We start from the raw sequence: 23,077 nt of genomic DNA on the forward strand, positions 1-23,077 counted from the left end.
GGATCGTGGTTGGAGGCAGCCCATGAAATGTGTTTCTCCTTCCAACATGGATGGCCGCTCTAGGGCCCAAGTGAAAAGTCACGGCCCCACTCGTGAAGGCCTGCTAACATGTGCAGCCCCAGCTGTAGAAGGCTGGGTGGTGTGAACCCCTGTGGGAGGAAGGCTTGGGGCTTTCTTAAAATCAGTAACAAAGTGGACCCCAGGGAGCCCACGTGGGTTCATCCCACATGAGGCAGTGAAACAAGCTGATGCTCAATTGGGTTTTCCGCCTCCACCCTGTGTCCAGCTCAGGGGACCTTAGGTTTCCTGCCTGGGGTTGAAAACTCCCCACATTTATCCCAAACATGTTCTCACTTTCCTGTGGGGACCTCAGCCTCGCTCCCAGGATTTAGGCTCAGGCTGTCCTCTTGGTTTTGTGGACTTGAGAGCTGATCCAAGAGGTCCCTCCACCCGCCCAGCCCCCACGTGGCCTTCCATCCTCTTAGTGGCTCATCTCCCTGGATCTCATCTTCCCTGGGTTTGGGCACTCCACTCCCTGTCTCACTGAACTATTTTTTTCTAAGCAAGCAGGATTAGGATAAGTCCCTACTGTGCACAGCATTCGGGATACAATGTGGCAAAAAGCATGATCTTGCAGGCAGGCGGGGTGGCTGAGGCCTATCAGGTGGCCACCCAGAAGCACGTGCAGTTACAAACTGTGACAAAGGAAAGGTGCAGTAGGTTCCCACAGCTGACACAGAACAGCTGCGGGAGGCTCCCAGAGGTGGCATTGCTGGAGATGACAGCCGGGGGACGAGGGGTTGGCGAGGCCCTGGTCCATGAGGAAGGTGGCCTTTGGGTCTCACATGAGTCCACCAGGGCCTGAAACCACAATCTCCTGGAGACCAGTGGATTCCTTTTGCCCATCTCCCTGGGGTCTGCCTGTACATTCTGTCTTCCCAAATGCAGACAGGCTGTGGGCAGGGGAAGGACACCTTTGAGGAACAGTCCCCATGCCCATCAGTGCCACAGCCTATGGCCCGGTGGTAGCTTCAGGCCCAGCACAGGCGAGGGACTCTCAGCCGGAAGGGGGAAGGGGACAGCCCCGAGGGGTCACTGGCTCCCTGGTCACCTGGAGGCTCCCTCTGGGTGCAGCACCTGCCTCTGAGCCTCATTCGCACACCAGAGGCAGAGCTATGGGTGCCCTGGAGTGGCTCTTTCAGTGCCGGCCCCAGACCAAAGGGAGAGTCGACACTGAACTCCCTGATGACCCGAGTAACTGTGCCCCAGGGCACTTTAATGGCCGGTCCTTTCGAGAAGTGCGGTGAGATCCTCCAGTGCTCTGTGGGGAGAGCCCAACACCCTCCCCACGATGTGTCCAGGAGCCAGGCATCTTGTCGCCCACACATCCAGCAGAGCTAGCCTGGCAGGCCTCAGCCAGTCCCTAGTGAGAAAATTGCAGGGTTGGAATCAGCATTTTTTCCCCTTAAACATTTTATGGTTTTGAGAAGCTGAACTTGCAAAGAATATACAGCGGGAAAGTGAAAAACTACCCAATTTTAGAACCACATGTGGGGCCACAGGAAAACATTAGAAATATCTTCTGGGATACCACTGTGCACCCACACAGTGACACTTCTGCACACACACAGTCACACATGCCAATGCGCATGTTCATACAGCCACACTTACAAATGTGCAGGCATAGTCACACTCCCACACACACACATGCCAGTACATACACACACTCACACATACAAATGTGCATGCATAGTCACACACAGTCACACACATGCCAGTACACATACACATTCACACATACAAATGTGCATGCATAGTCACACTCCCACACATAGTCATACACATACCAGGGCACATACACACTCACATATACAAATGTGCATACATAGTCACACTCCCACACATATATACATGCTCATAGTCACACACACATACACAGTCACACACATGCCACTGCACATACTCACATATACAAATGTGCATGCATAGTCACACACAGTCACACACAGGCCACTGCACATACACACTCATACAAATGTGCATGCATAGTCACACTCCCACACATAGTCACACACATGCCACTGCACATACATACTCACATATACAAATGTGCATGCATAGTCACACACACATACACAGTCACACAAATGCCAGTACACATACTCACACCTACAAATGTGCATGCATAGTCACACTTCCACACATACATACATGCACATAGTCACACACAGTCACACACATGCCACTGCACATACACACTCACATATACAAATGTGCATGCATAGTCACACACACATACACAGTCACACACATGCCACTGCACATACACACTCACATATACAAATGTGCATGCATAGTCACACACACATACACAATCATACACATGCCAGTACACATACTCACACCTACAAATGTGCATGCATAGTCACACTCCCACACATACATACATGCGCAGTCACACACACATATACAGTCACACACATGTCACTGCACATACACACATATACAAATGAGCATGCATAGTCACACACACATACACAGTCACACATATGCCACTGCACATGCTTACGCAGTCACAGATATACAAATGGACTTACATAGTCACACATAAATACACAGCCACATTGACATACATGCACACAGTCATACACAAATGTATGTCCATGGTCTCACACACACATGCACACAGTCACATACACACACTCACACTCTCTGGGTGAGATGCTGATAGGAAAACCATCTCCTCAGATAAGAACTCTGACCTACAGTGAGTTTCTTAAACAACCCACTCACACCTCTGAGCTCCAGATTACTTGGAGTTCACATACATTCCACGCGAGCTACATTGGGAAGACAGAAAACCGTTTGTTCAAAACTGACAACAGCATGAATGTCAGCCTGCTTATTTATTTATTTTAATTTGGGGGAGCACATAGTAGGTGTAATTAAATATTCATTTTTAAAAAACAAAAAGGGCCGAGTGTGGTGGTTCATGCCTGTAATTGCAGTACTTTGGGAGGCCAAGGCGGGTGGATCACGTGAGGTCAGGAGTTTGAGATCAGCCGGGCCAACTTGGTGAACCCCCATCTCTACTAAAAATACAAAAATTAGCCAGGCATGGTGGCAGGCATTCTGTAATCTCAGCTACTCAGAAGACTGAGGCAGAAGAATTGCTTGAACCTGGGAGGCAGAGGTTGCAGTGAGCCGAGATCATGCCACTGCGCTGCAGCCTGGGCAACCGAGCGAGACTCTGTCTCAAAACAAACAAACAAACAAAACCACATTGGGTTATGAGCCATGGCCAGCTCGATTGTCCCCTGAGGTTTTATAGAAAGAAAGACGGGTCTGGCTGCTGTTGACAGCCCAGTACAGGGAGCTTCCCTGGCTTCCCTCCCATGTGGACCCACCCCTGTGCCTGTGTCCATATGAGCCCCCTTCACCCCATGACACCTCCCATTTGGGCCAACTGAGAGTCAGATGGCCTGAAACCCACCCGCGTGCCACTGAACTCGGTCACCACTGTCCTGCTGGAGTTTTAAGGATAGAAACCCCAAGTAAGATATGTTCCCTTTTCTCCTCAGTTTTCTCTGTGGCATCATCCTTTTTTATTGTGGTAACATACGGATAACATAAACCTTACCATTTTCGCCATTTTTCAGTGTATAGTCCAGTGGCATCTAAGGACCTTCATACTGTAGTGCTCTATGGTGTCACTTTCAAGCTGTGTGTTCACCCGCCTTTGTCTCTGAGAGTGTGGTTTCTCCCTTCGCAGTGAGATGCTCCTGACGTTTTTATTTCAGCCAATTAGAAGCCCCACTCGGCCACCTGGCACCTGGTCTCAGCTCTCCTGCTGTGGTTCAGTCTTGATTTTCAAAGGCACGGGTCACCAAGTCACTGCCCAGATAGGTGGCTGAGGGAGAGGCTCGTGGAGCGCCTTGAGCATCTGAGCTTTCCCAGGACTCGGAGCTGTGCTGTTGGCGTCAGCGTGTAACACCAAGAACCTCCTCACTTGGGGTCAGAAATCTGCTTGATTCACTTAGCTGGTCTGACACCAGTCCTCCAGCCACACACCCTGCCCTCCTCACACTGTCCTGAGGATGCAGGGTTTTCGTGTCCTAACTCGTGGGCCACGTCTAAAACCGACAGGTGATTCTGTTCTTCCGTCCCCTGAGGCTTCCGACCGAGACTAGATGTTGCGGATGAACCCGTCTTTCCTTTCCAACAGGACCCCACCTTCTCTGCCCCTAACCCGATTAAGATGCACGAGTGAACAACTTGGTTCTGAGTGATCCTGACCCTGCCTCGTCCTGGGGGTTGCATGGGGGGTGTCTTCTCTGCATGGGGGGCCAGCACCCCATGCTCCGGTGGCCACAAGCCCATGCTGGGCACTGCCCCACGAGTCTCCCCCGCCGTCAGTGCTCAGCGTCCACTGCTGCTCTGTGTCCCCTCCATGTCGCCTCTGCCGTCCCATTGTTAAAGGCTTTCTATGATCTGTCGCTGTGTTTTCCCTCTAGTCAGAAGTGGCAGGAAAGGACGCCGGCGAGTGTTCAGCCTGTCGGAGGCCGACAGTCATGGCGGCCACTGGGTTTAGTGCTCCGAACGGCGGCTGCCACGACACCTCACGCACAGTCAATTCAGGCAGGTCTCCCCTGGGAGCCGCTCGGGCCGCGACGTCCACTCGCCATGCTGCATTTCCACAGTCGGCAGGGTCCACGCTGGCAAGGTGGGCCAAGCTGGGCCTGAGCACAGAGCCGTTTGCCAAGGCGGCACTTCCCCAGTTTCCCCCAAAGTTGGCTCTCCCTGCTCCCTTTCTGGCCTCACCTCATGTGAAAACCAGATCCCCGGCCCTTGACCTTCACGGCGGTCCTTCTGAGCCAGACCTGTACAGCCTGGAAACGCTGTCCTCTGTGAAGTGTGCAGCAGCATCAGGCTCAGCCCGGGCCAGAAGCAGATGCTCCCGCCAAGTCCCCCAGGGGTCCCCGCAGTTTAGGCCATGGGGGTTGGGCGGCAGTTGGCTGGCCAAGTGAGAATTTGTAGAAAGCAACCAAGAAGTCTCGTTTCTTTTTCCTTTCTTCCCCTGGCCTTGCTCTAAGATAAGTGACAAATTCAGTCCTGTTTTGACCAAAGGCCAAGAGCCATTTCCCTCGTAGACACATGGATGGCTGTGGCCCCCCCCATATCCCTTTCTGAGTAGCACCCACACAGCGATGAGGCTAGTCCATGGGCCGCCACCCAGCAGCCTGGCTCGCTGTTGGGACCATCCCTGCTGCCTCCCCTGTGACGCTTCTTCTCTGGTTTCTGATGCGCTTTTCTCCATTGGCCTTGCGCTTGTCTGCTGGGAGCCTTTGCCTTCTTTTGTGTTGAAATCCTATTTTCTCTGAGCTTTGCCCTGCACTTGTTCTACAGGTACCATCCTTTTCTTCCCCACAACACTCAGCCCCACCTTTTCCCAGCCCAGCACAACAAATCCAAGTTTTTGCTGGAAGTCACCACTTGCTTGACAAGGATATGTTAAGGCCCCATCCTAGACCTGCAGATCAGTTTCAGAGGTGCTGGCCAGGCATGTGGGGGACCTGCTGCCTTGGTGTCCTCACAGGCCACAGCCACAGGAGGTCTGTCCACTGCTCGTGGAAACATGGCCTTCCTGAACGTCCCATTACCCCCTCGGCTTTGTCTCCCCAGCCCATGGCCAGGAAGTCAGACTTTTCTCCAAATCCCTCATTTCCTGGGCCTGGCCTCAACTTGTGGCCCTCGAGTTCAAAAACACCAGCAAGCACGAAGCCAGGGCTTCACCAGTAACTTTTGCAGCTCAGCGCTTGACTAGAAACAAAATGTGTCCTCACTGGGTAATTATCCCCCCAGTGAAAACCTGGCAGAGTTCTCCTTTTTTACCTCCCTTGGTTGGATACACGTGTAGATCAAGTTCAGGAAGCAGTTCAACAACAACAAGGCCAGGTCGTAGGCAATGGGTAAGAAGGGGTTATTTTCTTCCTATTAAAAAAGAGGCTACCTTTAGGGGGAAAACGAATCCTTTTAATAAAAATTGTTGGTCCTTTTCCTGAAGAAGAAACAGTTCTGTGCGCGTGCTATTGTTTGTTAATTGGTTTACTCTTTTTGATATATTTGCCTACAAGGTTTCCACATCCCTGATTATTCTCATCACCAAACACCCCATTAAGGAGCAGAGAACGAAGTTGGCCAGCATTTTGAGTATCTGCTTGCAAATGCAGACTTGAGCAAAGAGAGAAAACACTTACATAGAAATTTTAAGAAAACATGAAGGAAACGTTTGGCTACTCTGTCTGCAGATGGTAGGACAGTACCATTTGGGGAGTTAGTCATTTCTAAACTGTCTCCTCAGCAGCGAAACTTATGTGTGGATCCACATGTGTGTGAGTTCGTCATAGATCTGCTCATGCCCATTTGAAGCAAGGGCAGAGGCCACCAGAGCAGGTGAGCCCTGCTCAGAGAACCACAGGTTCTGAGGAATAGCAGGCAGATCATGCTAGGTCAGGGTGCACGCCTGAGCTGAAACCAGCCCAGCACCACAAGCCTCCTTACTGAATGGAGCAAATTAGTTGAAATTCAAAGAAACCAGAATTCGCATGTAGTGTTTACTCAGCATTTCTGGGCTCAAATCACACCTCAAATCACTTTTTCCACTAGTGTTCACTGATGCCCATTGCCACCCTCCCAGAGCGAGGACCAAAGCCTCATGCAATGGTTTCCTCTAGATCTTCTCTCTCTCTCTTTTTAAAAAAAGGCCTTAGGAAGAATCTAATTGGGCTGGGCACTGTGGCTCACACCTGTGCACATCCCTGCACTTTGAGAGGCCAAGGCAGAAGGACTGCTTGAGCCCAGAAGTTCCAGACCAACGTGGGCAACGTAACGAGACCCCGTCTCTACAGAAAATTTTAAAAATTAGCCAGGTGTGGTGGAACGGGCCTGTAGTCCCAGCTACTCAAGAGGCTGAGGCAGTGAGTACTCAAGGACTGCTTGAGCCCAGAAGGTTGAGGCTACAGTGAGCTATGATCATGCCACTGCACTCCAGCCTGGGTGACAGAGTGAGACCCCGTCTCAGACAAAAGAAATGAAATGAATTGGAACCTTTTAGAGTTCATCTTGCCCGGAGTCTTGTGGGGAGAAATGCTGGTGTGTGCTTTGAAATCCAGTCTGTCTGTTGTGCTTTCGCTCCGTGATGAGAGTTCTCTTCCTCTCCCTCTTCCCTTTCTATATGCTGCCTGCTTTTATTTCGTTCTTTGTTTTTCCGTTATTTTGCTTTATGTTCCGTTTGCTGTTCTGTTTTATTTTGGCCTGACTTAGAAAATAAAAAACTAAACTGGAATCACGCTGAACAAAAAAAAAAAATTCTACCATGCTTCCCGGGCCCCAGGCTGCTGTCACTCTTAGCTTGATATGGCATCGTCAGCACTTCCCGCCATGGCTTGGGGACCCCCAGCTCTGTGCAAATGAGAATTCACTCTCCAAGCAGGATGCCCACTCTCGTCTTCTCAATGTTTTTAAACACCCAGCATCTGAAGTGCTGGAAGATGTTTTCCACGATGAATTCCAGCTGCATCTGGTGTTTCTGTTCAGGCAGGTTCATCATTAGAAGGCAGATGGGCCACCGTGTGTCTGTAGGATTTGGAAAAGCACCAAGGGCCGGGCGTGGTGGCTCATGCCTGTAATCCCAGCACTTTGGGAGGCCGAGGCGGGCGGATCACTTGAGGTCAGGAGTTTGAAACCAGCCTGGCCAACATGGTGAAACCTCATCTCTACAAAAATACAAAAATTAGCCAGATGTGGCGGCAGGCGGCTGTTATCACAACTACTCGGGAGGCTGAGGCACGAGAATCACTTGACCCTGGGAGGTGGAGGTTGCAGTGAGCCAAGATCACGCCACTGCACTCCAGCCTGGGCAACAGAGTGAGACTCTGCCAAAAAAAAAAAGCACCAAGAAAAGAAATTGCTGCCCTAAGAATAACTGCATTGGGTGGAACCTCGCCTGCCTTGGTCCTGGCGTGGTTTCTCAGTGGCCGCCGCCGGGAAGCTCGGGACAGTAATGGCCTGACTAACCACAGCAGCCCCTTGGTGGGTGCTGGTTCAGCACTTTGAGGAGGAGGAGGAGGCAGGCCAAGGTTTTGTTTTGGTTTTGCAAGCTGAAAAGTTCTACAGAATTTCCTTTTTTTCTTTCTTTTTTTTTTTTTTTTTTAAATATTGCAGTGGGTTTCCTCTTGGGTAAATGTCATCAAATGTATACTCTGGAAATGGCCTGACATTACGAGCACACCCAAGCCCATTTACTTCCTAAACAAGTATTTATTATCCGGCAGGCCTGAGATTTGCCCACACATAAATCCTGTCATCGAGGTCTCTGCACCCAGGAACTGTGCTTTTGCACGTGCTGTGCTTTTGCACAAAATCCACATGCTGATTTTGCACAGGCCCTAAATGTTCCCCTCATATCACAAGTCAGGGTAACCCTAGGCCCTGCTGCATTTTCCCCAGGCCTAGGTCAGACTGGATTTTGCAGGTTCTGTGTCCCCAAAAGGAGTGAGTGGAGCCACGTTGAGCCCTCACACCAGCCAGCCACCTCCCACCTAGCTCACCAGGGCCACGGTTCAGGATGGGAGCAGAGGGCGCAGCGCAACGGGATGTCTCAAGGGCTCAGTGTGTTTCTGGTTTCTCTCCCCCAATCCAGATGCCCCCATGACTCCAGAACTGCCTAAGCCTCACCTTCCTGACCAGTTGGTAATCGTCAACGAAACGGAAGCAGACTCCAAGCCCAGCAAGAACATGGCCAGGAGCGCAGCCGTGGAGACAGCCAGCCTATCCCCCAGCCTCGTCCCTGCCCAGCAGCCCACCATTTCCCTGCTCTGCGAGGACACGGCTGACACGCTGAGCGTCGAGTCGCTGACCCTTGTCCCCCCAGTTGACCCCAACAGCCTCCGCAGCCTCACCGGCATCCCCCCGCTGTCCACACCAGCCGCCGCCTGCACGGAGCCCCTGGGCGAAGAGGCTGCATGTGCTGAGCCTGTGGGCCCTGCTGAGGACTGAGTCAGTGCTGGGGCCTCCCTTTGTGTGTGTGGCCCTGCTGGTAGGGACCCCAGTGCCGCTGACTGGCAAGACATGCTGGGAGCACCCACCGTTCTCTGCAGCTCCCAGCAGCCATCTCAACCACCTATCCCTGCGCTCCCTTGAATGGGAAGAAGGCCATGTTGCCCTTGAATTCCTTTTTCACTTTGCATCTCTTCACGTGCAGGCTGGGACCAGCGGAGACACCCCGGCGAATGTAGATGACTGCACCAGCCACCTCAGGGAGCTGCCTGGGCTCCGTGTCTCTGAGCCCCAGGTGGCAGGACCCACCGGCACCTCTTGCTTCCTCTGTCATATGGCTCCTCTGTCACCAGCCCCAGTGTGCACAGAAGAATTGGACCAGGTCACTGTATGTAGAAATTTGTAGAAAAGCAGACTTAGATAAACATCTCCTTTGGATATTTATTTCCGCTTTTGGCAGCAGGTGAACATTTATTTTTAAAACTTCTATTTAAAAAAAGAGTCCAAAAACATCAGCACTAAGGTTTGATGTCATGTGAAAAGTGTAATAATACAGTTAAGATTTCATTATCATTTTCACTGGACCTTTCCTGATGTTTTAGAGTTCTTAGTGTGGCTTTTTCCATTTACTTAAGTGATTCTTTGTTACTCACTAACTCTGCAAACCTGTGGAATAATGAAGTACCTTCCTGGAAAGTTTAGATTATTTTTTAAACAAAAACAAGGGAGATACATGTATTCTCAGGTACAAACAGAGCTGAGAGGGCTGGACGGTTTTCTGCCGTAGCAGCCGAGAGGGCTCCCATCATGGAAAGATTTCTCCAGGAAAAGTAAGAATGTAGCCAGCTCCCCACTCAGGACGCTTCCTCATTTCTCTTCACCAAAACCAAACAGAGACAGCTTCCAGCATCTTCTTCAGTGTTGCCATCTCTAAGAAGGAACCACTTGGGACTGTGAAGACTGCAGACCCTGTGGCCATGATGGAAATCAAAGGAAGCCACCCTCAGCGTCACCTGCCACTCGACTCTGTGTGCCCACGTGTGCCAAGAGATGACCCAGAGCCAGCTCCCCTCCAGCTGCAAGGGCGTGGTGTCCCCAGAGCTCTGAGTCTGTGACTCTCCCTTTCTGCTACTGCTGCTGATCTGAAATTAAAACCCCATGGTTCCCTTCCCCATTCGGGCTCGGTGTGTACAGGCAAGGACCCAGATGCATCAGACAGCCCCCAAGCTGTTCCTTTCTACTCAGCCAGCTTGGGAGCCGGACACAGCACTCACGGCCCGGGCCGTCATCCACCCTCCCCGAGTCCACCAGGGCCAGCGGCCCCTCACCTCTCTAGTCACTGGTGAGACCTTCCACAACTTTCCTCCAGACCTGCCCGCAGACGTGCCCACCAGGGGCGTTAGGTGTCCGCCGGAGCCTGGCCATGGGGTAGCCTGGGTAGCCGCGCTGAGATCTTTTACCCCCTGCATTTTAGAGGAACACAGTCTCTATCTCCTCTGCCAAGCCAGTGTCCCGGCACGGCCTGCCATGGGCAGTTTTCAGCCTCCTGAAGGAAACTCAGTCCTGCCAAGGAGGGGGAGTGGCGCCCATGGGGGCAGGCCTCAGTACTCAGAAGCCATCCAGGTAGCTGTGCCCACCCAGCCTTCATGGGTCATCAGAAGCCCTCCGGGTAGCTGTGCCCACCCAGCCTTCATGGGTCATCAGAAGCCCTCCGGGTAGCTGTGCCCACCCAGCCTTCATGGGTCATCAGAAGCCCTCCGGGTAGCTGTGCCCACCCAGCCTTCATGGCTGCGGGTACAAGGACCTTTGCTTCAATAGAGAAAAGACACAGCTCAGAAAGAGGGCCACGTGGGCAGAACCCCAAGGAAGGGCAAACTGTGACCACCATGGCCATGCGCAGAGTCCCTGGAAGAGAAGGAAGGCAGAGTAGGGCAGGGGGAAGACCATCATGGGGAGAAGGACCACAGCATCAGGAGACGGGATACCCCACACCCAGCAGGCAGCCTGTGTGTTGCTTAATTTTGCAAGAGCAAGAGGGGTGGAGAGGATCAAGCTGGCCGAAGCTGGCTAGCCCCTGAGACATGCACTTCTGGTTTTGAAATGACTCTGTCTATGGGGCAGCAGAAACTAGAGAAGGCAAGTGGCTGCCCCGCCCCAAGGCATGACTGGGAGGAACAGCCTGCAGCTCACTCCACGCCACACGGGTGGGCCACCAGCCTGCTATCAGAAGTCTCTGGGCTCCAACTGGCCTTGTGAACACTGAGCACTGAAGGAGAGAGTTCTTGGCCAGGGCTGGACAGCATGCCCGGGAGGACCAGCAGAGGATAAGACACTGCTCAGGGCAGGGCTTCTACCCTGCATCCCTGGCCAAGGACGGCAGTTCCCCCGTGCAGGCTTGCAGGGTCGCTCTCAGGGGCCTCTTTCAGCTGGGGCTGGCGACTTGCCTCTGGGGGCACCTCCAGGTATGTGGGGTGAGGATTTCCTATAAACAGGGCTCCCAGAAGCTTTTCTTATGTAAGGAGGTCTGGGAGCCCATTGGAGGCCACCAGCCATTTTGGCTCCAAAGGACCCCACCTCATCCGGGTCTCAGCAGCAGTGGGCACAGCTGTGTCTTCAGGAGCTCCCCGCAAACCTCATAGCTGGGGCACTCCCAGACAGGCCAGTCCAGACGAGACATGCTGGGTCCCTGGCATCCGGAGGAAGAACCAGGAGGGTGAGGAGGCCCACAGCGGGGGCTGTGGCTTCTGACACTCAGGTCATAGCCTCAGAGATCTGAGGTCAGCCCCCACAGACCCAACTGGCCTGCCCCCCGAGTCCCTGCAGAGAGCACTTAGAGTTATGGCCCAGGCCCTGGTCCACCCTTCCACTGTGCACCATCTGGCTCGGTTTGCCAAGTCAGGGAGCAGGGCAGGCCGCAGGAACTCCCAAACCTTGGCTTTGAATGCTGCTGTGGAGGTGTGCTCATCCCTTTCTGGACGTGGGAGGTACCTGTCCCAGCAGGTCAGATGAGGGCAGCTGAGGTGCTCCCCCAGGCAGAAGGGCCAGCCTCCGCTATGGCCTAGGGTTGGGAGGAGAGGCCTCTGTGAGCAGCCCCTCCTCTGCCGCCCTCCCAACCTGGTCCCTCTCCCCCAGCCTTGGCAGCCTCCCATGACCCAAACGCTGGCATTCACAAGCAACCCAAGGGGCAGGTGAAGAAGCGCAGCCCTGCCAGACACGCGCTAGATTCCTCCAAGGTCTCTGAGATGCACCGTTTTTTGAAAAGGCGTGGGGTGAACTGATTTTGATCTTCTTGTCTAGATGCAATAAATAAATCTGAAGCATTTAATGTAGTCATCTTGACATTGGGCATACACTGTACGAGTTCCTTATGTTTCCTTGAACTAAAAATATGTAAATAATTTTTGTCTCAGTGAGGACCGAGGGTTGGAAAACCTCTATGCCGCTGAGCCTCGGGACCGCTCTAGGGAAGTACCTCCTTTCGCCAGCGTGACTCATGCTTCATGGGTACTGAACACGAGGGTGGAAATGAAAACTGGAACTTCCTTGTAAATTTAAACTTGGCAATAAAAGAGAAAAAAAGTTACCAAGAATGTAGCGTGCTGCTCCTGGGGGCTGTGGCAGGAGGCCGTGGCCTGGTACAGGGGAAGGTTCCCAGCCAATGACCCCTCATCCCGGCGCAGCCGCTTGGCAGGGGTGTGGTGGCTGGAGCCCCTCCCTCTCCCTCCTCCCTGTGCCAAGTTCCCTCCCATCCCTGGGTTCCTAAAAGGTTGTCGGGGCTCATACTAACCGGAGACCGGGAATAACTGCTCAGGGGCAGTCGGCCCCATCAGGAAGTGTCCCCACCTTACCTCTGCTGGGTGCAGGGAGCGTGGTCCACATTCTGCATCTTTTCCCTGTTGGGCAGGTGGCTGCCCATCCAGGCCTCAGGCTCTGCATCCGTGGAGTGGGACAGCCAAGCCCTACCTTGCAGGACAAGCGTAGCGAGCAGCCGCATTGTTGCCAGGCTAGGCCAAGGGAAGCAGGAAGACTCCCCACCGAGGACAGAGTCAGGTGAAGTGCTGGAGTGGGCATGACTCGGAAACACCAACGTCCACCAGCGTGAAACCCAGAAATCCCTGGAAACAGGATCGCAGGTTCTTAAAATCTGCCCGTCCGGCTTAAACCCTACCCAGAAATGGCCAGGAACTTCTGGGTCTTGGGAGGAAAACCAAGTTGAGTCAAGAAAGAGTGAACAAGGAACCCCTTTCCTTCACCGCATGCCAAGGGTTGGGGCTATGCCAACAGGAGGAAGCCACTGCCCAGGGCAGAGCTGCCCTCCCATGCCTCCGCTTCACCCGGGTCTCAGGCCTTGTGGGCATTTACATGTCTGAGACCTGCTGGGTGACAGTTCCTCCCTCCTTGCATTCCCAGCCCAGGTTCAAACCCAGGGGTCGCCTGGGGCTGGTTGAGAGGCTGGGGCCGCGTCTCTGGTGTCCCCAGAGCATGTCTGTATATCCCCTGCTCAGCGGTTGGAAGTGATGTGCGTAGACCGGCTGCTGTCAGTATTTTCCCCAGAGCCTCGGGAGGGTCCCACTCGGTAGCCATGAAGCGAAGCCTCACAGGGTCCAGTGGATATGCCCAACAGGCCCGGAGCGTCCTGACGGTAGCTAGAGGGAGGAGCCAGCAAGGGCAGGTAGTAGTGCCCTGCCTGCCGGTGACCTCTAGGGGAAGACCAATTGCTGGCCAGCCAGCTGCTGGAAACCCCCTTCCCCCACCTCCTGCTGCTCTGTGGCACTTCATGGCGTTGGGAAAAAACCCTTAACCTCTAAAGAGCTGTTCTCCAAAAGAAAGTTGGTTCTGAATCACCCATGGGGTGAAGGGGCTTCCTGGGGATTCACTCAAGGCTGCCCGATGGACAGTGTGAAGCTTCCCTGTCCTCCACAGCCCCAGGGCTCCTGGGTCTACCCACCCCACTTAGAGACCAGCCACCTGGGCTCCCAGGCTGTGCACCTGCCCTGGGGCCCACCCTGCTCTGCCTGGTCCCTGCAGTCCTGACACTGCCTGGCTCAGTCTGACTTCCTCCCAGAGGGCAGCCTGTGCCCCCGAACACACGCCGGCCTGTCACCTCCACTGTCGCACTGTCGCTTCCTTGCCATTTTTTTTTTTTCTTTTTTGAGACGGGGTCTTGCTATGTTGCTCAGGCCGGAGTGCACCGGTGTGGTCCCAGCTCACTGCAGCCTGAATCTCTCAGACTCAAGCAATCCTCCCAACTCAGTCTCCTGAGTAGCTGGGCCTACAGGCAAGTGCCACCACACGTGGCCTTGCTTCCTTGACTCTAAAATGTTTGCCTTTTAACTTCAATTTATTTAAGACGAAAACTTTTCACTGGAAACAGAAAACCAGCACCACTGCCGCATTCATTTCCTAGGGCCGCCATGACAGATGATCACCAACAGGGCAGCTTAAAACAATAGATATTTACTCTCCCACAGTTCTGCAGGCCACAGACTAAAATCAAGCTGCCAGTTGGGCTGCTCCTCCTGGAGGCTTAGAGGGAGAAGCTGCCTCCTGCCTCTCTCCCGGCTCTGGTGGCTCCAGCACTTGGCGATCCTCATCCCATGAGTGAATCACTCCAGTCCCTGCCTCTCCCCACAGCACCTTCCTCCCCGTGTCTGTGTCAAATCCCCCTCTCCTTTCTCTTGTAAGGACAGCAGTCACTGGATTTGGGGCCCGCCCTCATCAACGGTGATCTTAACTCAAGATCCTTCATTTCCTCTGCAAAAACCCTATTTCCAAATAATGTCACATTCACAGGGACCAGGTTCAGGACGTGGACATCTTTTTAGAGGGGCTCAGCATTCGACCCATTACCCTTGCCAGAAATTAAAGATATAAAAACAAATGCAGTACAAGCAAATCCATATCACTAAATTTTTAACCAGGTTCTAGCACCTGCCACAGGCTCTGGGCCCAGCCTTGCCTGCTCCCTGTTAATAGGAGAGGCCCGTTGGCACCTAACCAAGATTTTCTCAGTGATAGGATCAGAAGAGCTAACAGGCCAGGCGCAATGGCTCACGCGTGTAACCCCAGCACTTTGGGAGGCTGAGGTGGGCAGATCACTTGAGGTTAGGACTTCGAGACCAGCCTGGCCACATGGTGAAACCCCATCTCTACTAAAAATACAAACATTAACCAGGCCTGTGGTCCCAGCTACTCAGGAGGCTGAGGCAGGAGAATCGCTTGAACCCAGGAGGTGGAGGTTGCAGTGAGCTGAGATCGCACCATTGCACACCAGCCTGGGCAACAGAGTGAGACCCTGTCCCAAAAAAATAAAATAAAAATAAAAACAAAAAAAAAAAAAAACAGAAGAAAAGAACCAGCTCACTCTGGGACTAGGGTATTTATGTCTGAGTCCTTGTACCCCTAAATGTCATCCCAGATCAGAGATGCCACTATGACGCACACAAATCACAGGTCACAGTGTGTTGTGAACTGTGGAACGGTTAATTTATTAATTTTTTCGTAGAGACAAAGTCCCTTGTGCAGGCTGATCTCAAAGTCCTGGGCTCAAGCAATCCTCTCGCCTCAGCCTCCCAAAGCACTAAGACGAGAGATGTGAGCCACAGCGCCCAGCCTTACAATTCTTATTTCAGTTCTCCCTCTCCAATAGACTCACCCACAGGCAAAGACTGTGTCTTATTTTCACCTGTTCTCTGGGAGCTGGGTGCAGGCTCTGGCCCATGGGCTCTCTGTGTATGTATGTTGGATGGATGCATGGGTGGATGGATGGAGTCATTCTTGGATACAGTTCCAGATTCTTAAAGCCTGAATTCCATTCAGTTCTTCATGCCCATGACCCTAACCTTCAGCCTCTCCCTGTGTGTGCTCACTCTGGTGTCTTCCAGGTCTTAACCAAGACTAGCCAAAGATCAGGAGAATTTGCCAGGGCCAGGTTACCAACGGAAGGAGTGTTTGAGTGCTTTCCTCTGCCGTCATCAGAAATTCTGTGTCCCCCAACCCTCCACAGGTATCTGAGCTGAGACCGAGCTGCTGCTGCTATCTCAGTGACCAGCGAGACCTCAGGCAGGGTGGAGTAGGTGGCAGTGCAGGCTTTGCAGCAGCTGACGAGGTTCAAGTCCCTGCACCAACGCTCCCCATCCCTGTGGCCTTGAGTATGTGGTGAAACTGCACGAGACTCAGTTTCCTCATCTGTAAAATGGGAACCTTTCTGGTGGGGTCCTTGCTTGTGTAGATGAAATGGAGGCAGGTAAATCAAGCACCAGGACCCAGCCTGGCGCATGCAATTTCAGCCAGGGAGTCTCACCAACAGCCCAGCCAGAAAAACAGAGGGGCTTCAAGAAATACCTGTAACCCAGGACCCCTCAGGTACATGGAGCCGGCCCCTGTTGGGTACAGCTGAGCCCTGGAATTTTTTTAAGTCCCCAGCTGATCCTCAGGGGCAACTGTGATGGTTCAGTTTATGTGTCGGCCTGACTGGGCTAAGGGGTGCCCAGATAGTGGGCATGACATGATTTCCAAGTGTGACTGGGAGAGTGTTTCTGCAAGAGAGTAGAATTTGAGTCAGGGTGTGGTGGCTCACGCCTGTAATTCCAGCACTTTGGGAGGCTGAGGTGGGTGGATCACTTGAGGTCAGGAGTTCAAGACCAGCCTGGCCAACAACATGGTGAAACCCTGTCTCTACCGAAAATACAAAAATTAGCTGGGCATGGTGGCGGGCACCTGAAGTCCCAGCTAACTCAGGAGGCTGAGGCACGAAAATCATTTGAACCCAGGAGGCAGAGGTCTGCAGTGAGCTGAGATTGGCCACTACACTCCAGCCTGGGTGACAGAGTGAGACCCTATCACAAAAAAAAAAAAAGAAAAGAAAAGAAGGCCAGGCATAGTGACTCATGCCTGTAATCCCAGCACTTTGGGAGGCCGAGGTAGGCAGATCACGAGGTCAGGAGATCGAGACCATCATGACTAACATGGCGAAACCCCGTCTCTACTAAAAATACAAAAAATTAGCCGATCATGGTGGCGGGCGCCTGTAGTCCCAGCTACTCAGGAGGTCGAGGCAGGAGAATGGTGTGAACCCGGGAGGTGGAGCTTGCAGTGAGCCAAGATCGTGCCACTGCACTCCAGCCTGCGCAACAGAGCCAGACTCAGTCTCAAAAAAAAAAGGGAGAGAGTAGCATTTGAATGAGTAGACTGAGTGAAACAGATCGCCCTCACCACTGTGGGTGGCCACCATTCAATCCATTGAGGGCCCGAATAAAACAAGGAGGAAAAAGGGCAAATTTGCTTTCTGCTTGATCCAGGACATCCATCTCTTCCTGCCCTTGGACATCAGTGGCCCTGGCTCTCAGGCCTTCCAGCTTGGACTGGAACAACACTGGCTTTCCTGGGCTTCCCAGCTTGCAGACAGCAGACTCTAGGACTCCTCGGCTTCCAGAATTGCATGAGCCAATTCCCATAATACAGATGGTCCCCAACTGTTAAGGGTTCAACTGACGATTTTTCAACTTTGTGACAGGTTTATCGAGGTACTAAAGTTGTTTTCAACTTAGGATGGGTTTACTGAGATGTAGTCATTGTAAATTGAGGGGCATCTGTAAATCTCGTTTTTAATTTCATTTTATTTTAGAAACAGGGTCTCACTCTGTCACCCAGGGTGGAGTGCAGTGTTGCCATCAAAGCTCACTGCAGCCTCGAACTCCCAGGCTCAAGCGATCCTACAGCTTCAGCCTCCCGAGCAGCTGGGACTACAGGCGTGTGCCAGCACACCTGAATTTATTATTATTTTTTTGTCTCACTATGTTGCCCAGGCTGATCTTGAACTCCCGGCCTCAAGTGATCGTCCTGCCTCAGGCCCCCAAAGTGCTGGGATTACAGGCATGAACCACCGTGCCCAGCCTATAAATCTGTATATCTATAGCTACCTACCTATCTACCTATGTGTATCTCCTGTTGGTTCTGTTTCTCTGAAGAATCCTGACTGATACAGCACCCAAAATAAGAAGCCAGCCTGGGCCACCTCTGCAGCCCACCCTGGCCACACCCCACCACTTGCAGCACACGAGCCCTCTGCCCTGTCCTGGACGACCCCTCAACTCATTCCCCTCCCAGGACCTTGGCACCTGCCTTTCCTCCCTCCAGCCCCCTCCCCCACGCCTGCACCTGCACCCATCCTCTGTCCTTATCCTCTGTCCACAGAATCAGTGTTACTTCCAGGGGCTATTCTGATGTCAGACCCCTGCTTTCCTCCATCAGCAGCTGCCACCCATTTCTTTCCTGGCGTTTGTCATACCTCAAAGGATTTTTGTTGCTTTGCCATGAGCAAAATCTCATGGTTTTCGTTTGAGGAACCACTGAGAGTAGAGGCCTGAAAGGAGGACACGGTGCAGCTGGTTTATTTGGGTAGTAGCCCCAGGAAGCTGGAGTGGGAGCTGGGAAAGAAGGGCAGGAGGCCAGTAGACAGGGCACAGCTGGCCTGGTCACCACCAGACACTGCTGGGGGAGCTTGGTACTCAGCCTCTCTGGAGCCCCTCTGCACAGCTGCGTAGATGAGCCTCGGGACTGGTCCTGGGAGGGGCAGGAGGTCAGGCATTTATCCCCCAGCTCTCATACCCTGTTGGCTGAGGACTGTCCCATGCCATGAAGGTCCTGCTTCCTCCCAGCTGTCTCCCCTGGAGCCAGGACAGCTCCTGAGTGAGCTCCTCCTTTGGACAGAAAATTAGAGACTCAACAGGCGCATAAACTGGAAGACTAATGGGGGCCTGAGGACCTGGAGTGGCTGCAGGGAGGCGCTACCAGACCCCAACACAGTAGCCAGACCCCCAAACCAGAGGTTACAAATGGGCAGCCCTAGGCACAGTGCAGCCCCCCACTGTGTTGTGTTTGGCCATCAAAGGCTTTTTAAAGAAACATTGAGCTGAGATTTTAAATGTTGGGAATCTGGTACAAATACCTGGATTCCTGGTTTCTCTTTAAAAATCAGATCTGAGGATCTTGGGCCCGTGTCCCCCTGGATAGAAGTACTGACCAGTTTTTGGGCAGGTGTGGGCTCCCCACCCTGTCAGCTCCGCCAGCACCTGGGCCTATGGGCAGACTGGTGATCGGTGGCTGCTGCAGTATTTTCTCCTTACCCTGGCCCCTTCACCTCCAGTAGCCCTTCCCAATCCCTGGGTCAGGTGCAGGTAGCTCAATATTTGATTAGCCCAGCCCCTCTGGGTAAACTGAGGCCACCCTCCTGAGTGCTCCCCACTGCTACCCACATGCCCCCTCCCCAAGGAGGCAGCTAAAATATTCAAGTTGCTGCCCTATGGGCTGAGACCCGGGGCCTCTTCTCTCTCTCTCATTCCACCTCCACCCGTGTGCCTGCCTGGGCTGCATCCTGGGGACACAGACGTGACCTGAACACAGCCATTGCCCTCACAAAGGACAGGATCTAACAACAGGCAGACCATGACTTCCCAGCTATGGCGTCTGTACACAGGGCACAGAAACTAACTTCTTAGGCCTCCATTTCCTCATCTGGAAAATGGGTCACTCCCTGGGTTCCCTCTCCCCATTTGCACCCCCCAGGGGAGAGTAGGAACCACCCTGCTTGTTCATTCAATCCTCATGTTTATTCTGTGGCTTCACTCTGCAGCACTAGCTCCTGGGCCAGGCTGGGCATGGCATAGATGGAAGATGGTAAAGAAGCCAGATAGACAGGAATGCAGTGTGACGGTGCCATACCCAGAGGGCCTGCCTGGGCAGCCGCCAGAGGCCTTCAAAGCTGCACTGGAGAGCTTGGCCGAGGGGCCGAGGGCAGTGGCACGCACTGAAGTGTTTTAGGCAAAGAAATGGCATGGCTGGATGTGGCTGGCAAGAAGATGACCAGAGCTACAGGTGAGGAGCGGTCAAGAGGAGCCCATGGCAGTGGGGATGGGTCACAGCTGAAGTGGGTGACCTGCAACATGTTCAGCAGATAAAATTGACAGGTTTGGTTGGATTGGCCACAAGGGAGAGGGGAGGTAAAGGACAGCTCTTGGTCTGTGGCCAGGCTGGCAGCTCAGTAAGTGTCCAAATGAACTATCCATGTGCCCGGTGTGTACCTGAGCTGCTGTCACCTCTTCCTTTGCCGGATTTCATTTTTCTCTTTTGCTATGTTGCTGCCACTGATTGCCAAAAGGACTGCACAGCTCTGCTGGCAATTTGGCAAAGTCTAGAAAAACAGTATTTCCCATAATCTCACCACTAAAGGACAACCCTTGTGGACACCCTGGCAGATTTCTTTCTGGTCTTTTTTCTGTGCATTTTAGAATTGAAATAACGCAGTGGGTGTCATTTCATGTCGTGCTTTTGACCCAGCATGATATGATATGGCTCATCATTTCTCCATGATCCTGAAAACCCCCCCTTTTTTTTTTTGAGATGGAATCTCACTCTGTTGCCTAGGCTGGAGTGTATTGGTGCCATCTAGGCTCACTACAACCTCCGCCTCCTGGGTTCAAGCGATTTTCCTGCCTCAGCGTCCGGAGTAGCTGGGATTACAGGCGCGCGCCTGCATGCCCGGCTAATTTTTGTATTTTTAGTAGAGATGGGGTTTCCACATGTTTCCCAGACTGGTCTCAAACTCCTGGGCTCAAGCAGTTCGCCCACCCCAGCCTCCCAAAGTGCTGGGATTACAGGTAAAAGCCACTGAGCCTGGCCATGGAAACTCCATTTCTGAAGTATGTAATAAGTTCTGCTGCAGATAATGTATCCCTGTGGCTAGCTATGCACCCTCTTGGTCTGTCCACATTTTATTACCTCCCTAGAAGAAGTCCTGAGCATGGGAATTACCAGATCATAGAAAGGTAAACCATATTAAGACTCTGGCCACAAATTGACAGATTGCTTTCCAAAAATATTGGACCACTGACACTCTCACCAGCGATGTACACAAGTGCCCATCTCACCACAGTCTCCCCACTGCCAAATGTTGTGCATGTTAAATCTTTCCCGATTTACAGCCCAGCTCAGAGTTCACCTCCTCTGAGAAGCCTCCTCAGATTTCCCCTCTCAATCCTCGACATTCTCACAGCCAGCGGCCCCCCTCCCTCCACTTGTCCCTAGTCCATCCCAGCTAGAAGTCTGATGTTCCAGGGCTGGAGTCTCCTCTGACCCAGGTGAGGCCCCCACCGGCTTCCCAGCCCCAATCAGTCTGCATATTTTGAGTCTCTTGTAGATACTGAGAAGCCTTCTAGTATCATGTTGTTTTACAGAACAGCAACTGAGACCCAGACCAGGGAGGCTGAGTGATCCTGGGTCACACAGCTCTGAGGCACTGTTGCTGCAACTAAAATAGCAACAAAAACTCCCACTTAATGGGCATTTCCTCCAGGCCAGGCTTAGCTAAGAGGTTTCTACGCCTAATCTCAGTTCATCCTCCCAGTAACCTTGCCATGCTGGTACTATTATTATCCCCATTTTACAGATGATGAATCCTTGAACCAGGGCCACCTGGCTCACAAGCGACAGAGCCTGGGACTTGGGTCTAAAATCCCAAGTCGGCAGTGCCTCGAGCAGGAGTCCCCAAGCCTGGTCCAATGCCCTGGGCCTGGCATCCTTTGCGTCTCAGAGAGCAGAGACAGGCAGCCAAAGACAGAAGGAGCCCCACCCCACACCGTGACCAGGGCCAGAGCAGGCCTGTGCCAGCTCCAGGTGGCACAGCAGGGCACCCGCCCCCCCCACCTTCGGTTGCCCTGCAGATTCGCAGGAACTGCTTGGAGCACACCCAATCTCAGTGTCTTCTCTCGAACCCGCTTATCTCCCACACTTTATTGATTTGGGGCTTTTCCTGCCAATCTGCCCGAGCGGGAACAGCCCTTTCAGGGTAACCGCTGCCAAAATCCATGGGCGCAGCGTACCATCTGCCTGGGCCTTGATGGCATCTGTCACAAGAGGTGGGAACTGGAAAGCCCCATCCTCAGGACCCTCCCCAGGAGGCTTCAGCGGGTGGAGAGGGAAGGCTTGGCTTCCCCCAGGACTTGAATATTTATCCAGCAAAACTTATCTGGGCACAGTGGCTCACGCCTATAATCCCAGCACTTTTGGGAGACTGAGGTGGGAGAATCGCTTGAGCCTAGGAGTTTGAGACCAGCCTGACCAACATGGCAAAAACCCATCTCTACTAAAAATACAAAAATTAGTTGGGTGTGGTGGCATGCACCTGTAGTCCCAGCTATTCAGGTGGCCGAGGCATGAGAATCACCTGAACGCAGGAGGCAGAGGTTGCAGTAAGCTGAGATCATGTCACGGCACTCTAGTTTGAGTGATAGAGTGAACCTTTGTCTGAAAAAAAAGAAAACCTTGACTGAGCACCTACTGTGTACCAGACACTGTGACACTGTGCAGGTCACTAGGGAAGCAGCAACGAATGACTCAGACAAGGGAGGGAAGGACCTCCCAGCAGGGGACATAGGAAACAAAGAAAATTAAAAATAAGTAAATTCTATAAAAATACAGCCAAGGAAGGGGGATCAGCAGGCCAGTAAGTGGAAGAAAGGAGCTACCATTTTAAACCAGGATGTCAGGGAAGGGTGTTCTGAGAAAGGACTTTGAGCAGAGATTGAAGGAGGTGAGTGAGGGAACCTCATGGATGTCTGGGGTGACAGCACCCCAGGCAGAGGGAAAGGCCAGTGCAAAGACCCTGGAGCACCCTGGAGGAGCTGCAAGTGCTGGCATGGCTGGAGAGGAGCTAAGGAGAGTAAGGATAGAGGTGTCAGAGCAATGATAGGGAAGACCTGGGAGGCCACTGAGGATATGCTGGCCTCTCCTTTGAGAAGGATGGGGAGCCTTGGAGGACTGGGAGGAGAGTCCTCCCTAGGTCATGGCACGACCTGGGTTTTAACAGGACCACTCAGACCTCTGCTTGGAGAATACCCTGGGGTAGGGCGAGGGTGGAGGCCAGGAGGTCAGTGAGAAGGTGGCTGCCAAAAGTCCAGCTTACCAGTCTCACAGGGGAGTTCTCCAAGACACATGTACACACACACATGCACACATACACATG

The 23,077-nt window shown here is 52.9% G+C and overlaps 1 protein-coding gene across 32 annotated transcripts in view; it reads left to right on the forward strand.

Annotated features, from left to right (window-relative positions):
• Positions 1-12,444, forward strand: part of CLEC16A (C-type lectin domain containing 16A) — a 238,236-nt gene extending 225,792 nt beyond the window's left edge. For 14 of the 32 annotated variants that reach the window (XM_077987242.1, XM_077987244.1, XM_077987243.1 and 11 more), the window contains one exon: positions 8,702-12,444. In XM_077987242.1, coding sequence (XP_077843368.1) covers positions 8,702-9,057 — 356 coding nt within the window. In that variant the 3' untranslated portion in view covers positions 9,058-12,444. Of the gene's footprint in view, positions 1-4,514; positions 4,639-8,701 lie in introns of all 32 variants that reach the window. The other 18 variants (XR_013412421.1, XR_013412423.1, XR_013412425.1 and 15 more) reach the window with 4 other exon arrangements.
• Positions 12,445-23,077: the final 10,633 nt, after the last annotated feature.

This window comes from Macaca mulatta, chromosome 20, assembly GCF_049350105.2.
Source record: "Macaca mulatta isolate MMU2019108-1 chromosome 20, T2T-MMU8v2.0, whole genome shotgun sequence".
NCBI classification, from domain to species: domain Eukaryota; kingdom Metazoa; phylum Chordata; class Mammalia; order Primates; family Cercopithecidae; genus Macaca; species Macaca mulatta.